The 20,683-nt window shown below is 31.9% G+C and overlaps 1 protein-coding gene across 1 annotated transcript in view; it reads left to right on the top strand.

The window, feature by feature from the left end:
• LOC134692877 (procollagen-lysine,2-oxoglutarate 5-dioxygenase 1-like) overlaps positions 1-20,683 on the top strand; it is a 58,655-nt gene that overhangs the window by 3,222 nt on the left and 34,750 nt on the right. Inside the window, exons 3-4 of the mRNA XM_063553493.1 lie at positions 17,752-17,888; positions 19,833-19,947. Of these exons, the coding sequence (XP_063409563.1) occupies positions 17,791-17,888; positions 19,833-19,947 (213 nt within the window). The 5' untranslated portion in view covers positions 17,752-17,790. The remainder of the gene's footprint in view (positions 1-17,751; positions 17,889-19,832; positions 19,948-20,683) is intronic.

Genomic DNA, 20,683 nt, shown 5'->3' with positions numbered 1-20,683 from the left:
TTGGTCCAAATCGGGGTCCCAAATCAAACTTTGTTTGATTTCATCAAAAATTGAATAAATGGGGTTCTTTGATATACTGAATCCAAACATGTACTTAGATTTTTGAATATGGGCCCAGTTTTCAAATTGGTCCAAATCAGGATCCAAAATTATTATATTAAGTATTGTGCAATAGCAAGAAATTTTCCATTGCACAGTATTGAGCAATAGCAAGAAATCTTCAATTGCACAGTATTGTGCAATAGTAAGTCTTTTCAATTGCACAGTATTGCGCAATAGCAAGAAATATCTAATTGCACAATATTGTGCAATAGCAGCAATTTTTTTAATTAGAGTTATCTTTCTTTGTCCAGAATAGTAAGCAAGAAATATCTAATTGCACAATATTGTGAAATAGCAAGAAATTTTTTAATTGGAGTTATCTATCTTTGTCCAGAATCAACTTAAATCTTTTATATATATATATACAATATACAATGTCACGATATCACAGTAGCATGGGTTCGAATCCCAGCGAGGGCAGAACCAAAAATTTGCAAAAGCAAATTTACAGATCTAACATTGTTGGGTTGATGTTTAGATGAGTTCAATATACAATGTATATTCACTTTTTACTACCAACTGATAAATTAAAACAATCTTTACCATTCAGTGATAACAAGCAGTTTTTTTACATCTTAATATTTTATGATGTATTTAAATGAGTGGTTATTGTTGCAAACTCCATTAGAAATTTTAATTGAGATCAGCTTTGGAATAAGGGAAAGTGGGATGTGAAAAAAAAATTGGGTGGGGTAGTTCAATTTTTCTCATTTGAAATTTCATAAATAAAAAGAAAATTTCTTCAAACATTTTTTTGAGAGGATTAATATTCAACAGGATAGTAAATTGCTCTAAGAGAAAACAAAAATTTTAAGATCATTAGAACACATTCATTCTGTGTCAGAAACCTATGCTGTGTCAACTATTTAATCACAATCCAAATTTAGAGCTGGATTCAGCTTGAATGTTGTGTCCATACTTGCCCCAACCATTCAGGGTTCAACCTCTGCGGTCGTATAAAGCTGCGCCCTGCGGAGCATCTGGTTAGAACTCAAAGGGGCTATAGTTGTTTTCAGCCTTTGTCAGTGAAGGTCAAAATGAACATTGGTATCAATCTTTTTGTAAACATGCTATATACTCTGTGATGCTTTTTCAGATTCATTACTTAACAACTTCCTGTGTTTACCAAAGCCTTAAAAGTTTAAAAAAGTTAAAAATTTAATGGCCATGTACCAGTATGAATTTTCATCATATTAATTTTATAGACATGTGGTTTTGCAAATCTGCGTTGCATATTAACTGCAATTGCAAGTTGTTGAAAAATCATTTTTAGTGGAAGAAGACGTCAAGTCTTCTGAAGACTTAAGGGGCCGACCCTTGGCATTGAGTCTACGTATGCCGCATTCATTTCGTATATTACAATTTCAAAACAACTTAGATTCCTGACACCGATTTTTACACATGATTAGGCATCTGAATCATTTAATTTGTAAATTATGATTGTAAAACAATCACTATCGTAAATATGACCCTTTTATTTATGTAAATTATTAGATTTCATCTCATCCACATGAACGTTATTGTTTACTTGTAACAGGATGTTTTAAATGTAGATATTTGTATTACGCATGCGTGAATTTGGTATCGGGACAACTCGCCCTGTTTACAAGTTCGCCCTTGAAGTTACGAATTTGCAATCCTGCAGACAAGAAGATTTTATTTTTATATAAATAAAAAGGATATATAAAGTGTTGTCTTTATTCATGGTTTTCCTTTGTCATGTGAATTAGATGCCCTTCGTAAAATACATGTGAACCTCCCGGCGGGACAACAAAACTCCCGTTTTCAGGGGTCTCCTCCCGTCCTCCCGTTTTGGAGAAAAAACTCCCGTGTATGAAATATTTCATGAATGAAAATTTTCAGACGCCATATTTAATCATTTCTTACTACTGCACGGGTGTAATTGACACCTGTGTTAAATTTTACCTGAACATCAAAGAAGATGTATAATTATATGGCTTCACTTGACAGCTTGGGTGTCAAACATACTGGTAATCAACGATGTTTACCTCCGGCTAACTGCCGTTGTGTTATCAAAACGATGTGTATTGGGAATATTGAAATACTTTTTTGTTACTTCCCTTTGTTTTAGCCTGTTTTCAGTTATTTTGCTTTTAAAAATGTAAATTGTAAAAAGACTATAAATGATTAACATTTTAATCAAATAATCATAAAATGATGTTAATTAAATGAATTTAAATGATTTTGGACAAATCAAAAAATTAAAATTTATACATTATTTTAGCAATCTAGACCTCCTTTCAAGGATTACATTGAAGTTTATATCATACATTTGTTTCTGATTTAATTGAAGCCAACATACAATATGTGCAACTACACTACTAAAAGGTCTAGTAGTCAAATTTATTCCTAGTAAAATCTTGAAATTTAAATGTGTAAATGTTAGTTTATATTAGATTTTATTGTGTAAGCTAAGAAATAGCAAGACATTTTACACGGTTTTTAAGTCTTTTCAAGCTTTCTACAAATATGACTTTCATAATGCTTAAAATCCATGCAGTACTAGTGTATGTTATTATTTTAATTAATTTACGATGTTGCAAATATACATGTGGAGCTTATTTCTTTCTTATTTGTCTAAACATTTACAAATGATAAGGAGATGGAGACATGAACAAAAATATATACAGATAAGATATATATAAATATAATGATTCATTTGCAAGCAGTGAACAATCATTTGTCAAAAACAAAACAAAACAAGAAACAGATTCTTCTTATTATTTTATTTTATTCAAATAGAGAGGCAATAAGGGAACTATAAACATTACAATTTGATGGAAATTTGAAGAAAAAACACAATTTCTACATCATTTGGTTACATTTACGACAAAATTTATGTCGATAAAAAAACATGATGTTTTGACCATTCAGTACTTAATAGATGCATAGTTCTTGGGGAAAAGTCTTATCAAATAATATGAATATAAATGACTTTCTTGTGCTCATTTTTGGGATACGATTGCTGTCAAGCAATCTGTAGACTTTTACTATTGACCCTATGACACACTCCCTCACGTCATTCGTTTTATTCTAAACATTCGGCAACATCTCAGATTCTTATGATTGTCTTGCTTTAAAAGGTAAAAACAAGCAAAACAATTGAACATAAACAACTTTCCTGTGATGTTTTACTCATAATCTTCATGTATGACATTTTCCTTGACTTATATACGTGTTTTTAACAATACGGAAAATCAGAATTTAACAGTATTTATATTTAGTGTTTTTATAAATTTAGAAACACGTCAGAGGGAATTCCCAAATTTTGATATTATATAACTTGCGAGAGTTCTCTGAAAGCCGATCGATAATTCTATTTCTGTCACAAGAACTGAAGCGGAGTATTTCTATATTTTACCGTTATGAAACTGATATTTGATACTGTACTCTCATAAAGAAATGGAGAACCATTCATCATATCATTTAATAAACGTTCTTGTTCCAAATCGCAAGTCGCGGTTTGTTTATGTATTAATGTCCATGCGTGGTCCCACTAATTAGAGACAAAAAGAATTGTAGAGACAAAAAGCGATAAGAAGAATAATATTAGCAACAAGAAACTATTTAGCGACAAGAAAACATTTTTTTATTTATATTACTTATTCGAAATAAATATTAAAAAAATATGCAAAAGAAAAGAATTTCAACGACAGGAAAGTTAATTTTGATAGGGGGGAAAATGAAACTTGTAAATCTTATTCAGTTGCTACATTTATTTACATGATATTTTATAAGGTATCACAGGAAGTATATTTTGTCTTTTTATTTGTTTTTAAAACCATTTTTGTACAATATATAATTAACTTGCAAAATGCATTATTTGTGCATAATTGTCCAGAAAATTCATACACAAATTGTGAAATACAAATTAAGAACTGAAATCAAACAAGAGGAAAACATAATTAAAATGTGAATATTTGTCATCATTTTATTTAGTGTATTGTCTCATTTAACGATATTTATCATGTTTATGCATATAGATTGAAGATTTAAGGAAACTGATGACAATCTTGAGTTTTCAACAGGTGTTCACTATTCGGTACAATAATTTTATATTCTGGTGCGTGTAATTGATGAAGGTGTTAATGGATGTTATTGTTGCAATAAAACAAAGGACACGCACCTAGTTAATCTCATTTGTTGCTCTTAATTGTGTATTACCTTAGAGTGAATCCACAGCTAATGTTGGTCCTATCAGGAAAAATTAATTGTACAGTTAGGAAGGAAATAATATTTCATGTTTTTGTTTTATTAAATCCTTCAAAAGGAAGGTGACAAATCTTTGTTTTTATTTTCATTCTATAGCGTTTACATTTCCTTTGCTCTTACACATGTTTAATTTCTACATCTATCAATATGGTAATAAAAAGTACACAATCTCTTCATCGAATTTTTTTTTATTTCTTCATCTTTCAATATAATCCTAAAAAATATTTTAATGTATGTGATAACAAAATGTATTCTTGTCGCTAAATAGCTTCTTGTTGCTTTTTGTCACTTCTTCTTCTTTGGTATGTATTATCCACCACTATATTGGTGCACCCCATAAATGGGTAAATAATTTATTTTTTCTTCTTGTCGCTTCTTGACGCTTTTCGTCGCTAATTAGTGAGACTCCACATGCGTGTAGTTTTCCTGATTTCAAGGGGTATCAGATTGAGTGATTCCCCGCTTCATTGATTAATTTGAAACTCATGGGATTCTTTCTATGTCTGTCTGCATATGGAGGGCTATTGTTGTTGCATAATTTTAAATCACATGCATAATTTAAATTAAAATAAATGTTTCATCGTAAAAATTACCTATAACACCCCTTCAGCAGAAATGGAATCTTCCATGTTATCGTTTCGAGTTGTCTCCCTTTTCGAAGTATTCGTCAAGAAGAATTAACTCGTTAATGCCGGTAAACGTCGTATTATATTAAGAACGATCTCAATGTAAACAGAGGAGTGTGTACGGAGAGGAGTCATGCCCTCTGGCACAAAGGAACGTCAATAATTAAAGAGTAAGAAATGGGGTTCCTCCTAAACTGGTCCGCCGTTCTATATATAGCTTCGCACCGAAGGTCAGTGTAGCGATAAGTGAACACAATATGATAGGGGTCCAGTTTAGGGTTCCTCCTAACATTACGGTGATAAGGTACGGAAGCAAGTTAACTCGTACCACGGCATTGGAACCAAAAAAGTTAACTTGTACTACTGGGAAGTCGTAACATTCAGAAAAATATATAAAAAATATGATGTTTTATGGGTTTCTGTTTGTAAACTTAATAGAAATAAAGTTGAATTACTTGAATTTTACACAGGAGTTAAATGAAAACTTAGACAAAAATAAAGAATGTTTTAAAGCATTAATGTTTTAACTGATCTTTCAAACTAGAACATAGGCGGATCCAGCCCCCCCCTCTTTTGTGGAAAAAATTTGGTTGATAATAAAGGGAATCATTGAAGCATGACTGGAGCGGGCCCCCTCTTAGGTCAGTCAGCGGACTCCCCCTTAGGAAAAGTTCTGGATCCGCCACTGTAGAACTTAATCCAGAGGAAAGTTAAAACATTGCTTTAACTGTACCTTATTAAAATTGAACATGTTGAATATGTATATATCCAATTTAAGTTAATTAAAGCTGTAATCCATGATCACAAATTGAATGCTATGTTTACAATTGTTGAAAGCCATGTGCTTTTTTTACGGGGAAAATGCGGACCCCCTTAACAGGAATCAGTTAAATTTCATTGTTACATTTATTTATAGACAGTAAAAATAATTTTGGCAATCATTTTGACTAACTGCTAAGATTTTATTATTCATGAAAAATTTTCTTTGGGTGAAACTGTATATTCCTTAATTATCTACATCTGCCACAGTATTTTCTATCCAATATACAAGGAACATAAGCTACAAATTGGTCATTGTACTTTCAAATTATATACATTTTACAGACTTAAGAGGTATTGGATGAAAGTAACGTATATCATGTATATTCATCATTTAACACCATTTGAATGCATTTAAATAAGTTGGTACGAGTTAGCAATGGTTCGAGTTTTTTTTTTTAATGGTACGAGTTTACAATGGTACAGGATAACTATAATTGGATAAAACACAATAAGTACATGGCTCATACACTTGTAACGGTGATTGGCTATTCTTTAAGTTGAGTGACTATTCAGATTGTTACATTTTGCATGTGCAGTTGAATTAGTTTAGAGAATAATACTATCCAGCTGTACCAGGGTTACCGGCCAAAAATGCTTGAGACTCGCGCATGTTCATGCTTTTTTTGCAACAGTATTCTTGGATCTATTTCTTTCCTCTTTGATCTTTTGAATTTTGGCCAAATCTCATGCATTTGTTTAATGAAAATTTGGCAGAACTGCTATACATGTGTCAATGAAAACTATGGCAATCGTATCCCTCAGAGCATTCTGCTCTTTGATTTACAGTGGGTTGTGATGATCTTCCAGTTAGGTTACCCTCATTTGGAGTGTTGTTCCCAACCTGTTAAAGGTTCATCTTTGTGCATTATTAAAAATTGGAAATTTCAACAAGCATCTAATATTCTTAATCTGGAAAATAAACCCTTTCATAGCTTCATGTATATTTTTTCTACCGATTTAATATATAACTAGAATCATGCAAACAGACTTAAGGAAAAGGCATGTAAGTTCATCATACAAATATGACACTTTTTCTAGACAATCCAGATCTTGCAAAATACGTCGCTAAAATTGTAACCTTTAAAATTGCCCATATGGGAACTTTCAAAAGTTGGCGGGTATGTAACAAGTCTTACTATTTTTATGATCCATTTATGGGCAATATGTTTTCTAGTCTGTCCATCCGTCCTGCTTCTGGTTATAAAGTTTATGGTCGAGGTAGTTTTTGATGAAGTTGAAATCCAATCAACTTGAAACTTAGTACACATGTGTTCCTCTTGATATGATCTTCTTAATTTTACTGCCAAATTAAAGATTTTACCTAATTTTCATAGTCAACTGAACATAGAAAGACAGTGTTCTCCCCAGGCCGTTTTAGCGCTGCGATGTTCAGCGCTATTTGAATTCACCGCGGTGGTATTTGGGCAGACCGCGGCGCTATCCAATCAAAAATCAGCGCTATTGTTTTTGAATTTCAAACATCCTGTATTATTTTGTACACATTCCGATCACGTGATCGACTGGTTTATTTATCCAAGAGATCGTTTATTCACCCAACGATGTCAAATATCGTAGGGACCAGTTCAATAAATGATCAAAATGGCGCCATTTGCAAAACTTTTACAGCCAAATTAACCTTTCCTTCCTAGAGTTTTTCCCTTTTAAGAGATACCGAAACTTATGAAAGGAATGAAAAGAGACATTTAATGCATGTCTCGGGTGCTGAAAAGTTCATTTCTAAAAAATATAAGGGAAGTGTTACCCCCTTCTCTGACAACGTGGTCTTGACCATTGCTTGAACCATCTATGACTATATCATTACTTTTTCGCGTTTACTACCGAACTGTCGAACCTGAATTGTTTGAAGGAGGCAACCCTGTTATCAAGGGATTCATTATAAACCCGAATATAACAATTACTTGTCCATCTGTGGCTCTATTTCAAATGGATAAGGGAATAAGACAAAACGAAAATTTTGTGTAGATATATATGAAATATCGATATTTGTCAACCAATCATCAATATATATTATTTAAATACTGCTTTAAATTTAATGTAATCAGAGGATGGCTTGGATTAGGAATAGTATTTAATGCTAAAAAGGCCACAAATGTAAACAGGAAGTTATGTCAGCCAGTAAGGGAGATAATTAAGGAGGGAAAGACCTAAAAGAAGTATTGAAATGTTTATAGAATTATCAAACACAACCTCTAAAGGTGGTAATTGCTTCAATTGGCATACATAATGTATTTGATTGGTAATTTACCTTTAAAATAAAAAATATCCTTAAAATATTTTTATAGGATTTCTTTCATACAAATACAAAATACAAATATACAAATATTTTATTGGCACAAACACAATTACAATAATTGGCAATGGCCCATACATGTTATATTCATAATTCATAATTGGAATATTTTAGCCTTTTTTTAAGCAAATCTTTGATAACATTTGAATATTATTGAAAGGGCAAGTTCATTTCTTCCTTTAAAATACTAGACTCATTTTTATTGCAAAGTTGCACTTTGCTAGAAATGTTTATAAAAGTAAATGTAAAAAATACCAATCTTGTCATTGAAAACTTTCTCACAGAAGCTGACAATGACTTTATTGTTGGTCCTACATGTTCTGAAACATCACCTGTTAGTTATAAGAAATCTTCACATAGGCAGTCTGGTAAAGACCCACCATGGAAAAGACTTCTCCTTGGGTTTTACAGAGAGATAATAATATGAGGATTATATGAATTTACAATGGAGAAAAAGACTTTTCTTCTATCATGTCTATATTCAGACAATAACATTAGCAAACAAAGGGTAACTGCCATGAGCATGATGAGGACATCATTACAAGAGAAAACATCAATAGCATAATATGGGTAAAACACATAAAAAATCAATTACAAACCAACCGCGCGACGCGACAAAGTTACTGAGAATTGTGGAAAATCACGCGCTTACCACAGCGCTATCCAAAAATCCTGGGGAGAACACTGGAAAGAGATTGTACGGATGGGAAATCCATGTACTTATGACCTTTTCTTGTTTGAAGAAAAAAATACATTTTAACAATAATGGAACAAAGCAGCCTGGGTAAGTGGGGCTGCTTTTATGGTAATTCAAGTTACTTTTTATTCACCTTCTTCCACTTCAGAGCTATCAGCTCTTTGATTGAGTATTTTCATGCATGCCACTTTATTATTTGTACTCTCCTTTTTAAGCATGCAGATGCATTTGTGTAATTGGGGATGATCAAGTGTCTTTAAGGTGGTACCCAACACTTTCACTAAAACTTATTTGGCTGTTTAATTTTCATAAAATTTTGATAATGTATTTACTTCGACCCTTTAACATATTTAACAAAAATATAAAAATTTCTAAATTTTGAACCAACCGTTTTGTCAGAAAAATTACACTGGTTATATAGCAGTTTGACAAATACCATTTTTGTCGAGCCTTCGACTTAAGTCGAAAAAGCGACACTAAGCGATCCTACATTCCGTCGTCGTCGTTGTCGTCGGCGGCGTCAACAAATATTCACTCTGTGGTTAAAGTTTTTGAAATTTTAATAACTATCTTAATCTATACTGGATTTCTACCAAACTTGGACAGAAGCTAGTTTATGATCATAAGATAGTATCCAGAAGTAAATTTTGTAAAAATAAAATTCCATTTTTTCAATATTTTACTTATAAATAGACTTATTTTTTTCTGCGGGGAAACATAACATTCACTCTGTGGTTAAGGTTTTTAGAATTTTAATAACTTTCTTAAACTATCCTGGGTTTGTACCAAACTTGAACAGAAGCTTGTTTATGATCATAAGATAGTATCCAGAAGTAAATTTTGTAAAAATACAAATCCATTTTTTCCGTATTTTACTTTTAAATGGACTTAGTTTTTCTGCGGGGAAACATTACATTCACTCTGTGGTTAAAGTTTTTAAAATTTTGATAACTTTCTTAAACTATCCTGGGTGTGTACCAAACTTGGACAGAAGCTTATTTATGATCATAAAACAGTATCCAGAAGTAAATTTTGTAAAAAAATAACTCCATTTTTTCTGTATTTTATTTTTAAATGGACTTTTCTTTAAGTTAACATTACATACAGTTTGCAGTTAAAGTTTTCAAAACATTCATTAGATTTATTAACTATCCTAGATTTTTAGACAGAAGCTTCTTACAATCATAAGATGGTATCAAGAGGAAAATTTTTATTGATTTTTTCCCTCATTTTTGTTGAGCCTGCGATTTACAGCAAAAGTAGGCGAGACACTGGGTTCAGCGGATCCCTTATAAATTTTTTATCATTGAGAAGCTTAATATTCCCTTTACAACACAACGTAATTAAAACATTTAGCTGACTTTACAGAGTTATCTGCCTTTAGTGTTAGGTACCACCTCAACAAGCATCACAAAGATTATCTTTCAAAATTAGAATCTTTTTAAAAGTATACAAAAGATTCCATGTACATATAATAATTTGTAAATATAAGTTGTATTCTGAGCTCAGAATGTTGTAAACTCCTTCCAATGATTGTTTGGTTACAGTTATTCTATTAATTCCTCTGTTTTACTACATTGTAATGCCATGTAATGATATATTGATACAAATGATTTAAGTATTAGCTGGTTGGGTATAAACACAATGTATAACTAATTGGTTAATTTAAAACAACAGATGTTAAAACCTATAAGAAATATGTCCTTATAAAGATATTGATTGTTTTTGGGATACGATTGCTGTCAAGCAATCTGTAGACTTTTACCATTGACCCTATGACACACTCCCTCACGTCATTCGTTTTATTCTAAACATTCGGCAACATCTCAGATTCTTATGATTGTCTTGCTTTAAAAGGTAAAAACAAGCAAAACAATTGAACATAAACAACTTTCCTGTAATGTTTTACAAATAATCTTCATGTATGATATTTTCCTTGACTTATATGCGTGTTTTAACAATACGGAAAATCAGAATTAAACAGTATTTATATTTAGTGTTTTTATAAATTTAGAAACACGTCAGAGGGAATTCCCAAATTTTGATAACTTGCGAGAGTTCTCTGAAAGCCGATCGATAATTCTATTTCTGTCACAAGAACTGAAGTGGAGTATTTCTATATTTTACCGTTATGAAACTGATATTTGATACTGTACTCTCATAAAGAAATGGAGAACCATTCATCATATCATTTAATAAACGTTCTTGTTCCAAATCGCAAGTCGCGGTTTGTTTATGTATTAATGTCCATGCGTGGTCTCACTAATTAGAGACAAAAAGAATTGTAGAGACAAAAAGCGTCAAGAAGCGACAAGAAGAATAATATTAGCAACAAGAAACTATTTAGCGACAAGAAAACATTTTTTATTTATATTACTTATTCGAAATAAATGTTAAGAACATATGCAAAAGAAAACAATTTCAACGACAGGAAAGTTAATTTTGATAGGGGGGGAAAATGAAACTTGTAAATCTTATTCAGTTGCTACATTTATTTACATGATATTTTATAAGGTATCACAGGAAGTATATTTTGTCTTTTTATTTGTTTTTAAAACCATTTTTGTACAATATATAATTAACTTGCAAAATGCATTATTTGTGCATAATTGTCCAGAAAATTCATACACAAATTGTGAAATACAAATTAAGAACTGAAATCAAACAAGAGGAAAACATAATTAAAATGTGAATATTTTTCATCATTTTATTTAGTGTATTGTCTCATTTAACGATATTTATCATGTTTATGCATATAGATTGAAGATTAAAGGAAACTGATGACAATCTTGAGTTTTCAACAGGTGTTCACTATTCGGTACAATAATTTTATATTCTGGTGCGTGTAATTGATGAAGGTGTTAATGGATGTTATTGTTGCAATAAAACAAAGGACACGCACCTAGTTAATCTCATTTGTTGCTCTTTTATTAATTGTGTATTACCTTAGAGTGAAGCCACAGCTAATGTTGGTCCTATCAGGAAAAAATAATTGTACAGTTAGGAAGGAAATAATATTTCATGTTTTTGTTTTATTAAATCCTTCAAAAGGAAGGTGACAAATCTTTGTTTTTATTTTCATTTTATAGCGTTTACAATTATCTTTGGCTCAGAATATAAAACAAGATAAATAAAACTTTTATTTTGGCCGAAAATTATTGTACAAGTTCATTTAACAAATAATTTATACACATACATGCCATAGAGTAAACACAATTGCGGGCCCTACAAAAATAAACCGCACAAATTAAATCTGTCAATATTAAACTCACAAGTACAATAATTAAACATTAGGGATGGGTGGGAGGGTAACTAATCGAAAATATATCTAATAATGATTACAAAGTTACTAAGAAGTACTCACTGAACATATACTATAGATAGTGGAGAATTACGAAATGTCGAAGAAAACGAACTTCGCATATAATTATGCGTTTTTAGAATTAAAAACTATACAATTATCTTTGGCTCAGAATATAAAACAAGATAAATAAAACTTTTATTTTGGCCGAAAATTATTGTACAAGTTCATTTAACAAATAATTTATACACATACATGCCATAGAGTAAACACAATTGCGGGCCCTACAAAAATAAACCGCCAAACAAGCCCGCAAAAGACAAAAAGAAAAAAAAGAAAAAGAAAAATAAATAATAAAAAAAAGAAAACTATATTCTTAAAACAAAACAAAACACTCTTAGAATAAGAATAACTCAGACCCACAAACTGATATACACTTGTGTAAGCCTGACGAGACTCAAGAAATCAAAACGATACTTTCTTGTAAATCTCCTACTGAAGATCCAAAGAATATGTTACTTCTTTGAAAATCTTCTGACTCAACGAATAAAGAACTTCATTGTAAGCCACATACTAGAATGGTTATCTACAAAATATGAACAAATCAGAATTAACATACTATAAATTACAACTGCATAATTAAACATATACAATTTACAAATGTGAAATGACATGAATAAAACACATCTTAAGCTGGGCAACTCCAGCTTCATTTAAATGCAAACCTCCATCTTTAATTGCAAATAAATCTCTTTTAGGAGAGCCCTTAAATAAAAATCTTCTATAAGACTTAATGAAACTTATTTTCTCCTCTTTACAAATACCAATTAAGGCTTTATTAATCTGAACAACCTTATATCCTAACTGAACAAAATCAACTGGTCGCGGTAAAATGGAAGATATCAAGATATTTATGTCTCTATTTCTATTTCTTACACTATATATCAAATTTCTAAATTTACATAAAATAATCTCTATAGAATGTTTCTCTATATCATTGGTACCAAAATGTAAAATAACATGTGAAAAGCTATCAAACTCATGAAGATATATATACTCCTTATCAATAACATATTTAATGTAACCTAAATTAGCTCCACTAAAACTCTGTACAACCGTGTCTTTCATCCCATCCAGATATTTCCCAATAGAGTCACATAAGATTAACACCCTCTTCTTCATTACTGCAATTAAGGGATAAATTTAGTCATGGCCTTAGCAACAGAGACTTTTTCGGATAAAGAAAATTGAAGATATAATTTATAGGCATCACTTGCCCAATCACCATGAACTTGTATTAACTCTGCAGGTACCTTAGATTCAAAAGCAAAGGTCGCACCCCCTCGGCGGAAACTATGAGTAGAAAATAGTCGTGGATTCCTGCCTATCTTACTAATAAACTCCTTAATATACCGCTGAAAATCTGTATAAGTCACAGGAACTAACTTGTGTTTACTAGGAAATAAAAAGGCTGGACTATCTCCGGCGGCAGGAATTAATTTACACATATTTCTATAAGCTCTCAGTGGACATAATGCAGAACTAGTATTTTCAATCAATGGTATCTTCAAAATTCTATTACCCATCTGTATGGTTTTTGACCAATTAAAAATTACAATAGCAATATTACCCTCTAAAATTACTTTATTTCTGGTTAACTGTTTATCTATGTCAAAAGACATTTTAGAATCAGGTACTAAATTAGATTCTAACTAATCGAAAATATATCTAATAATGATTACAAAGTTACTAAGAAGTACTCACTGAACATATACTATAGATAGTGGAGAATTACGAAATGTCGAAGAAAACGAACTTCGCATATAATTATGCGTTTTTAGAATTAAAAACTATACATTTCCTTTGCTCTTACACATGTTTAATTTCTACATCTATCAATATGATAATAAAAAGTACACAATCTCTTCATCGAATTTTTTTTATTTCTTCATCTTTCAATATAATCCTAAAAAATATTTTAATGTATGTGATAACAAAATGTATTCTTGTCGCTAAATAGCTTCTTGTTGCTTTTTGTCACTTATTATTTTTCTTCTTGTCGCTTCTTGACGCTTTTTGTCGCTAATTAGTGAGACCCCACATGCGTGTAGTTTTCCTGATTTCAAGGGGTATCAGATTGAGTGATTCCCCGCTTCATTGATTAATTTGAAACTCATGGGATTCTTTCTATGTCTGTCGGCATATGGAGGGCTATTGTTGTTGCATAATTTTAAATCACATGCATAATTTAAATTAAAATAAATGTTTCATCGTAAAAATTACCTATAACACCCCTTCAGCAGAAATGGAATCTTCCATGTTATCGTTTCGAGTTGTCTCCCTTCTCGAAGTATTCGTCAAGAAGAATTAACTCGTTAATGCCTGTAAACGTCGTATTATATTAAGAACGATCTCAATGTAAACAGAGGAGTGTGTACGGAAAGGAGTCATGCCCTCTGACCCAAAGGAACTTCAATAATTAAAGAGTAAGAAATGGGGTTCCTCCTAAACTGGTCCGCCGTTCTATATATAGCTTCGCACCGAAGGTCAGTGTAGCGATAAGTGAACACAATATGATAGGGGTCCAGTTTAGGGTTCCTCCTAGAATTACGGTGATAAGATACGGAAGCAAGTTAACTCGTACCACGGCATTGGAACCAAAAAAGTTAACTTGTACTACTGGGAAGTCGTAACATTCAGAAAAATATATAAAAAATATGATGTTTTATGGGTTTCTGTTTGTAAACTTAATAGAAATAAAGTTGAATTACTTGAATTTTACACAGGAGTTAAATGAAAACTTAGACAAAAATAAAGAATGTTTTAAAGCATTAATGTTTTAACTGATCTTTCAAACTAGAACATAGGCGGATCCAGCCCCCCTTTTTTTGTGGAAAAAATTTGGTTGATAATAAAGGGAATCATTGAAGCATGACTGGAGCCATCTTCGCTAGCCAAGGGTTACGATCCACTCCCGCTCTCTTCACCCTTGGCGGATTGAGATAATATTTCGGAGACACAAGGTAAGGATTTTTATTGGTTGCAGTAGATACTCGCTGCATCCAATCAAAAAGCGCCTATAACATGATCACGTGTAAATGTTGAAAGTGTTTGTAAACAATTGCCACGTGTTTATTGTGCAACAAGTCTTTACATCACTAAACATAGGACTATATTTAGTGACAACTTGAATGTTTTTAATCAACTTATAGAAGTTTCTGTGTATGTTTCATGCACAAATGCATGAATATTGACATATATTTTCGTTTCCGGCTTTACCAAGTGGTTAGAATCTAGACGCTACCGTGTTTTTATCTCCAAATTGAAGAGTTCAAGTGCTACCATTGGTCAAGAATAATTTATTCGGAATGGGCGTGACTTTAAACTTCCGATAGATGGCGCAACATTGATATCACAAATCTTGGCTCAATCTGCCAAGGGTGAAGAGAGCGGGAGTGGATCGTAACCCTTGGCTAGCGAAGATGGACTGGAGCGGGCCCCCTCTTAGGTCAGTCAGCGGGCTCCCCCTTAGGAAAAGTTCTGGATCCGCCACTGTAGAACTTAATCCAGAGGAAAGTTAAAACATTGCTTTAACTGTACCTTATTAAAATTGAACATGTTAATATGTATATATCCAATTTAAGTTAATTAAAGCTGTAATCCATGATCACAAATTGAATGCTATGTTTACAATTGTTGAAAGCCATGTGCTTTTTTTGCGGGGAAAATGCGGACCCCCTTAACAGGAATCAGTTAAATTTCATTGTTACATTTATTTCATGTATTTATAGACTAAAAATAATTTTGGCAATCATTTTGACTAACTGCTAAGATTTTATTATTCATGAAAAATTTTCTTCGGGTGAAACTGTATATACCTTAATTATCTACATCTGCCACAGTATTTTCTATCCAATAAACAAAGAACATAAGCTACAAATTGGTCATTGTACTTTCAAATTATATACATTTTACAGACTTAAGAGGTATTGGGTGAAAGTAACGTATATCATGTATATTCATCATTTAACACCATTTGAATGCATTTAAATAAGTTGGTAAGAGTTAGCAATGGTTCAAGTTTTTTTTTTTTTAATGGTACGAGTTTACAATGGTACAGGATAACTATAATTCGATAAAACACAATAAGTACATGGCTCATACACTTGTAACGGGGATTGGCTATTCTTTAAGTTGAGTGACTATTCAGATTGTTACATTTTGCATGTGCAGTTGAATTAGTTTAGAGAATAATACTATCCAGCTGTACCAGGGTTACCAGCCAAAAATGCTTGAGACTCGCGCATGTTCATGCTTTTTTTGCAACAGTATTCTTGGATCTATTTCTTTCCTCTTTGATCTTTTGAATTTTGGCCAAATCTCATGCATTTGTTTAATGAAAACTTGGCAGAACTGCTATGCATGTGTCAATGAAAACTATGGCAATCGTATCCCTCAGAGCATTCTGCTCTTTGATTATCTTGTTAATTTTTACCTGTGAATTGTCAGGTAGACATAAAGGTGTTTTCTATCATGTCTAATTTATCTTTGGTTGATACTGTAATTTATATTTTCAATAAGATTTTAAACAATAAGAGTATATATAAAAAAGAAGATGTGGTATGATTGCCAATGAGACAACTCTCCACAAGAGACAAAAAGACACAGAAATTAACAATTAAAAATACCTGCATAGTTTGGAGGAATAGGGAAATTAATAAATTGTATCAAAATAAAAGCATCCAAATGACACTGGCGACAGTGGCTTGTACATTCGTCACATGTGGGGGGGGCTATTGGTTTGATGTTGAAATAGATGTTGCCTGTTCGTCTTCCAAGGACACATCAGTTTTAAGTTTAAACAAAATGTAAAATTAGGTCAGATTCAGAAAATGTCTTTGTTGGGTGACATGTTTATGTAGAGTAATATCTGATAAAGTATTGCAGTATACATATAACTCAGTATGTCAGTTTGGCAAAAAAAGTCTGTTTGAAGCAGGATACTCTCACATTACATTTATAAACATTATACATGTATAAATTACAAAAGGCATATGTTATTTGCCCATTGGTAATTCAATTAATGAATACATTAAATTTAGATTTTTTTTATTATTTGAACAATGTCACTTGTTGAGTGTCAAATTAATAAGAAATTGTATTGTGTTAGATGAATCAAAGACCTTTATGCAGATTTTTTTGGAAATCGTGAAAATCACGATGATTAAATTTGCTTTTTTTTCCATTTTTAAGGAATGACTGTAATTAATATTTTTTCTGTCTATTCTAAAAAACATAAAAAATGTGGTGCACACTGAATAACCCATGTACATGTAGCGGGTTATTTTAAAGTGTGCACCAAATATTAAATATTATTTCGAATAGACAAGAAAAATATTACAGTCATTTCTTATAATTTAACTCAAAATTCCATTCAAAAACCCGAATAAACCATGAAAAAACGTTGATGATGTCACAGTCACATGATTAAATTATGTCTATGAGCTGATAAAAAAAACAGCGTCAGTCAATCAGAAACCATGTTACATCTAAAATTAAATCATTCTTGAATAATCGCAATAATAAATGCATGCAATAATTTCTGAATTTACAGTACTTAAAAAAAGATGAAAAGATTTTTTTTTTTATTATTTTTAAGGTATATGGATTAGGACATGCCTGGAGGAAAGCAGAAGAAATGACATGTACAGCTGGTGGATATAAAGTTAATGTTCTAAGGGACAGTCTGGGAGAATTTACAAATAGACAGGATTTAGTTTTCATTTACACAGATAGGTATACAAAGTTAATGTTCTGAGGGACTGTCTGGGAGAATTTACAAATAGACAGGATTTGGTTCTGATTTACACATATAAGTATACAGGTTAAGGAGAAATAGTACAAATATTAAAAAAAATGAATTTCTACATTCACCCTTTTTTAGTGCACCTGGCCCATAGGCCAAGTGAGCTTTTCTCATCACTTGGCGTCCGGCGCCGGCGTCTTCCGTCATTGTCTTCCGTTGTCGTTAGCTTTTACAAAAATCTTTTCCTCTGAACTACTGGGCCAAATTGAACCAAACTTGGCCACAATCATCATTGGGGTATCTAGTTTAAAAAATGTGTGGCGTGACCCGGTCAATCAACCAAGATGGCCACCACGGCTAAAAATATAATATAGTGGTAAAATGCAGTTTTTGGCTTATAACTCAAAAACCAAAGCATTTAGAGGAAATCTGACGGGGTAAAAATGTTTATCAGGTCAAGATCTATCTGCCTTAAAATTTTCAGATGAATCAGTCAACCTGTTGTTGGGTTGCTGCCCCTGAATTGGTAATTTTGAGGAAATTTTGCTGTTTTTGGTTATTATCCTGAATATTATTACAGATAGAGATAAACTGTTAACAGCAATAGTGTTCAGCAAAGTTAGATTTACAAATAAGTCAACATGACCGAAATGGTCAGTTGACCCCTTTATGAGTTATTGCCCTTTAATGTCAATTTTTAACCATTTTTCGTAAATCTATGTAATCTTTTACAAAAATCTTCTCCTCTGTAATTAATCCAAACTTGGTCACAATCATCTTTGGGGTATCTACTTTGAAAAATGTGTCGGATGACCTGGCCATCCAATCACGATGGCTGCCATGGCTAAAAATAGAACAGGGGTAAAATGTAGATTTTGGCTAATAACTCTGAAACCAAATCATTTAGAGCAAATCTGACAAGGGGTTAAATTGTTAATCAAGTCAAAATCTATCTGCCCTAAAATTTTAAGATGAATTGGACAACTGGTTGTTGGGTTGCTGCCCCCAATGGGTAATTTAAAGAAATTTTGCCGTTTTTGGTTATTATCTTGAATACTATTATAGATAGAGATAAACTGTAAACAGCAATAATGTTCAACAAAGTAAGATCTACAAAGAAGTCAACATGACCTGAATAGTCAATTTACCCCTCAAGGAGTTATTGCCCTTTATAGTCAATTTTTAACAATTTTCATTAATTTGGTAAATTTTTTAAAATTTTTACCAAATAATTTTCTCTGTTACTAATGGGCAAAGTTCATTAGAGATAAGCAAGAACATTCAGTAAAGTTAGACCTTCAAACACATCAACATCACCAAAATACAATTTTGTCATGAATCCATTTGTGTCCTTTGTTTAATATGCACATAGACCAAGGTGAGTGACACAGGCTCTTTAGAGCCTCTAGTTGACAAGATTAATCAGTTCAAAATACTCAACTCTTCACTGTTCATGCCTCCGCCATACACACCCTTGTCTGTCTATCCTTCAGTGAGTCTCAAAGCTGATTAACGTTCTCTAACTTTATTTGCCTCAACGTAATGTTATGAAACTTATACATTATTATACACATTGCTTGCCATCATAAAATACAGACCAAGTTTGAACTTTGGTAGCTTTAATATTAATGTTTTTGAGTTATGCCCTTTACAAAGTTTCCATTCTCTAACTTTAAGTTTGCCTCAGCCAAAGATAATGAAACTTTTACGCAATACTTATTAATACAAAACTCAGATCAAGTACAAATTTGGGAAGTGTCACTTTTACTGTTCTTTAGTTAGGTCCCTTTTAAAATAACTTTATATAATATGCAAAAGGGGGGATTATCTGTGTCCCATGGACACATTCCCCATTCACCCCACATCTTTTAAATAAGAAGACAGCCTTCTAAATTTTATCCTATTTAACAACTGAACTGTTTTATCCATTACAGCAGTGATACAGTATTTATAGAGAGAAGGAAGGACATATTATCAAAGTTTAAATCATTTGATGCCAAAGTGGTGTTTGCTGCTGACAATTTCATATGGCCAGATCCAAAGTTAAAGGTAAGGTTGATAGAAAAAATATGTTCTTCCACACAGATACACAATTATGATATATTATTTTGCACTTACAGAATAAGTTACTGATGGATCATAATTTGGAGCAGCTGGTTTAAGCAAGCTACACATTCTATTTTTCCTGACAGGGCTAACTTTCTCCAGCCAATTAAACTTGATATCGGTGTACTGGTTTCAGATACTGTGGATTCATTATTATTCGTTGGATACCAATTTTCATGGATTTCTAGGGTACATGAAAACCACAAATTTAAATGTTTAACAAATTAGAAGTTTTTACAAGAATGTTTGCAGACTTTGCCAAAACCACAAAATTAAATAGCTGTGATATGTAATTTTTCCTCAAGCCACGAAAATTTGTACCTACAAAATAAACGAATCCACAGTACAGGATAAGTAAATTTGTTTTATAAAAAAGAAGATGTGGTATGATTGCCAATGAAACAACTATCCACAAAGTTCACCTGATCCAATGTGTGACCTGTAGTGGTCACTTGACGTCCATCTTCTATTGTCTATATACCTTCACCTCAAAAACTACTAAACCATTAAGTTACCATTATTTTTTCAATTGAACCTTGAAAACAATAAAAAAATAATAGGGAAACTCATAAATGCTGAATTATCAAGACAGAAAAAAATTTGATAAGATATGGTTTAAATAAAACATTTTATGATATTTGAATAGAAAAACAAAGGATATGGGGTATCCATCAATGGC

This window comes from Mytilus trossulus, chromosome 12, assembly GCF_036588685.1.
Source record: "Mytilus trossulus isolate FHL-02 chromosome 12, PNRI_Mtr1.1.1.hap1, whole genome shotgun sequence".
Taxonomy (NCBI): domain Eukaryota; kingdom Metazoa; phylum Mollusca; class Bivalvia; order Mytilida; family Mytilidae; genus Mytilus; species Mytilus trossulus.
The sequence above is the reverse complement of the archived record's forward strand: the minus strand, read 5'-3'. Positions and strand labels throughout refer to the sequence as shown.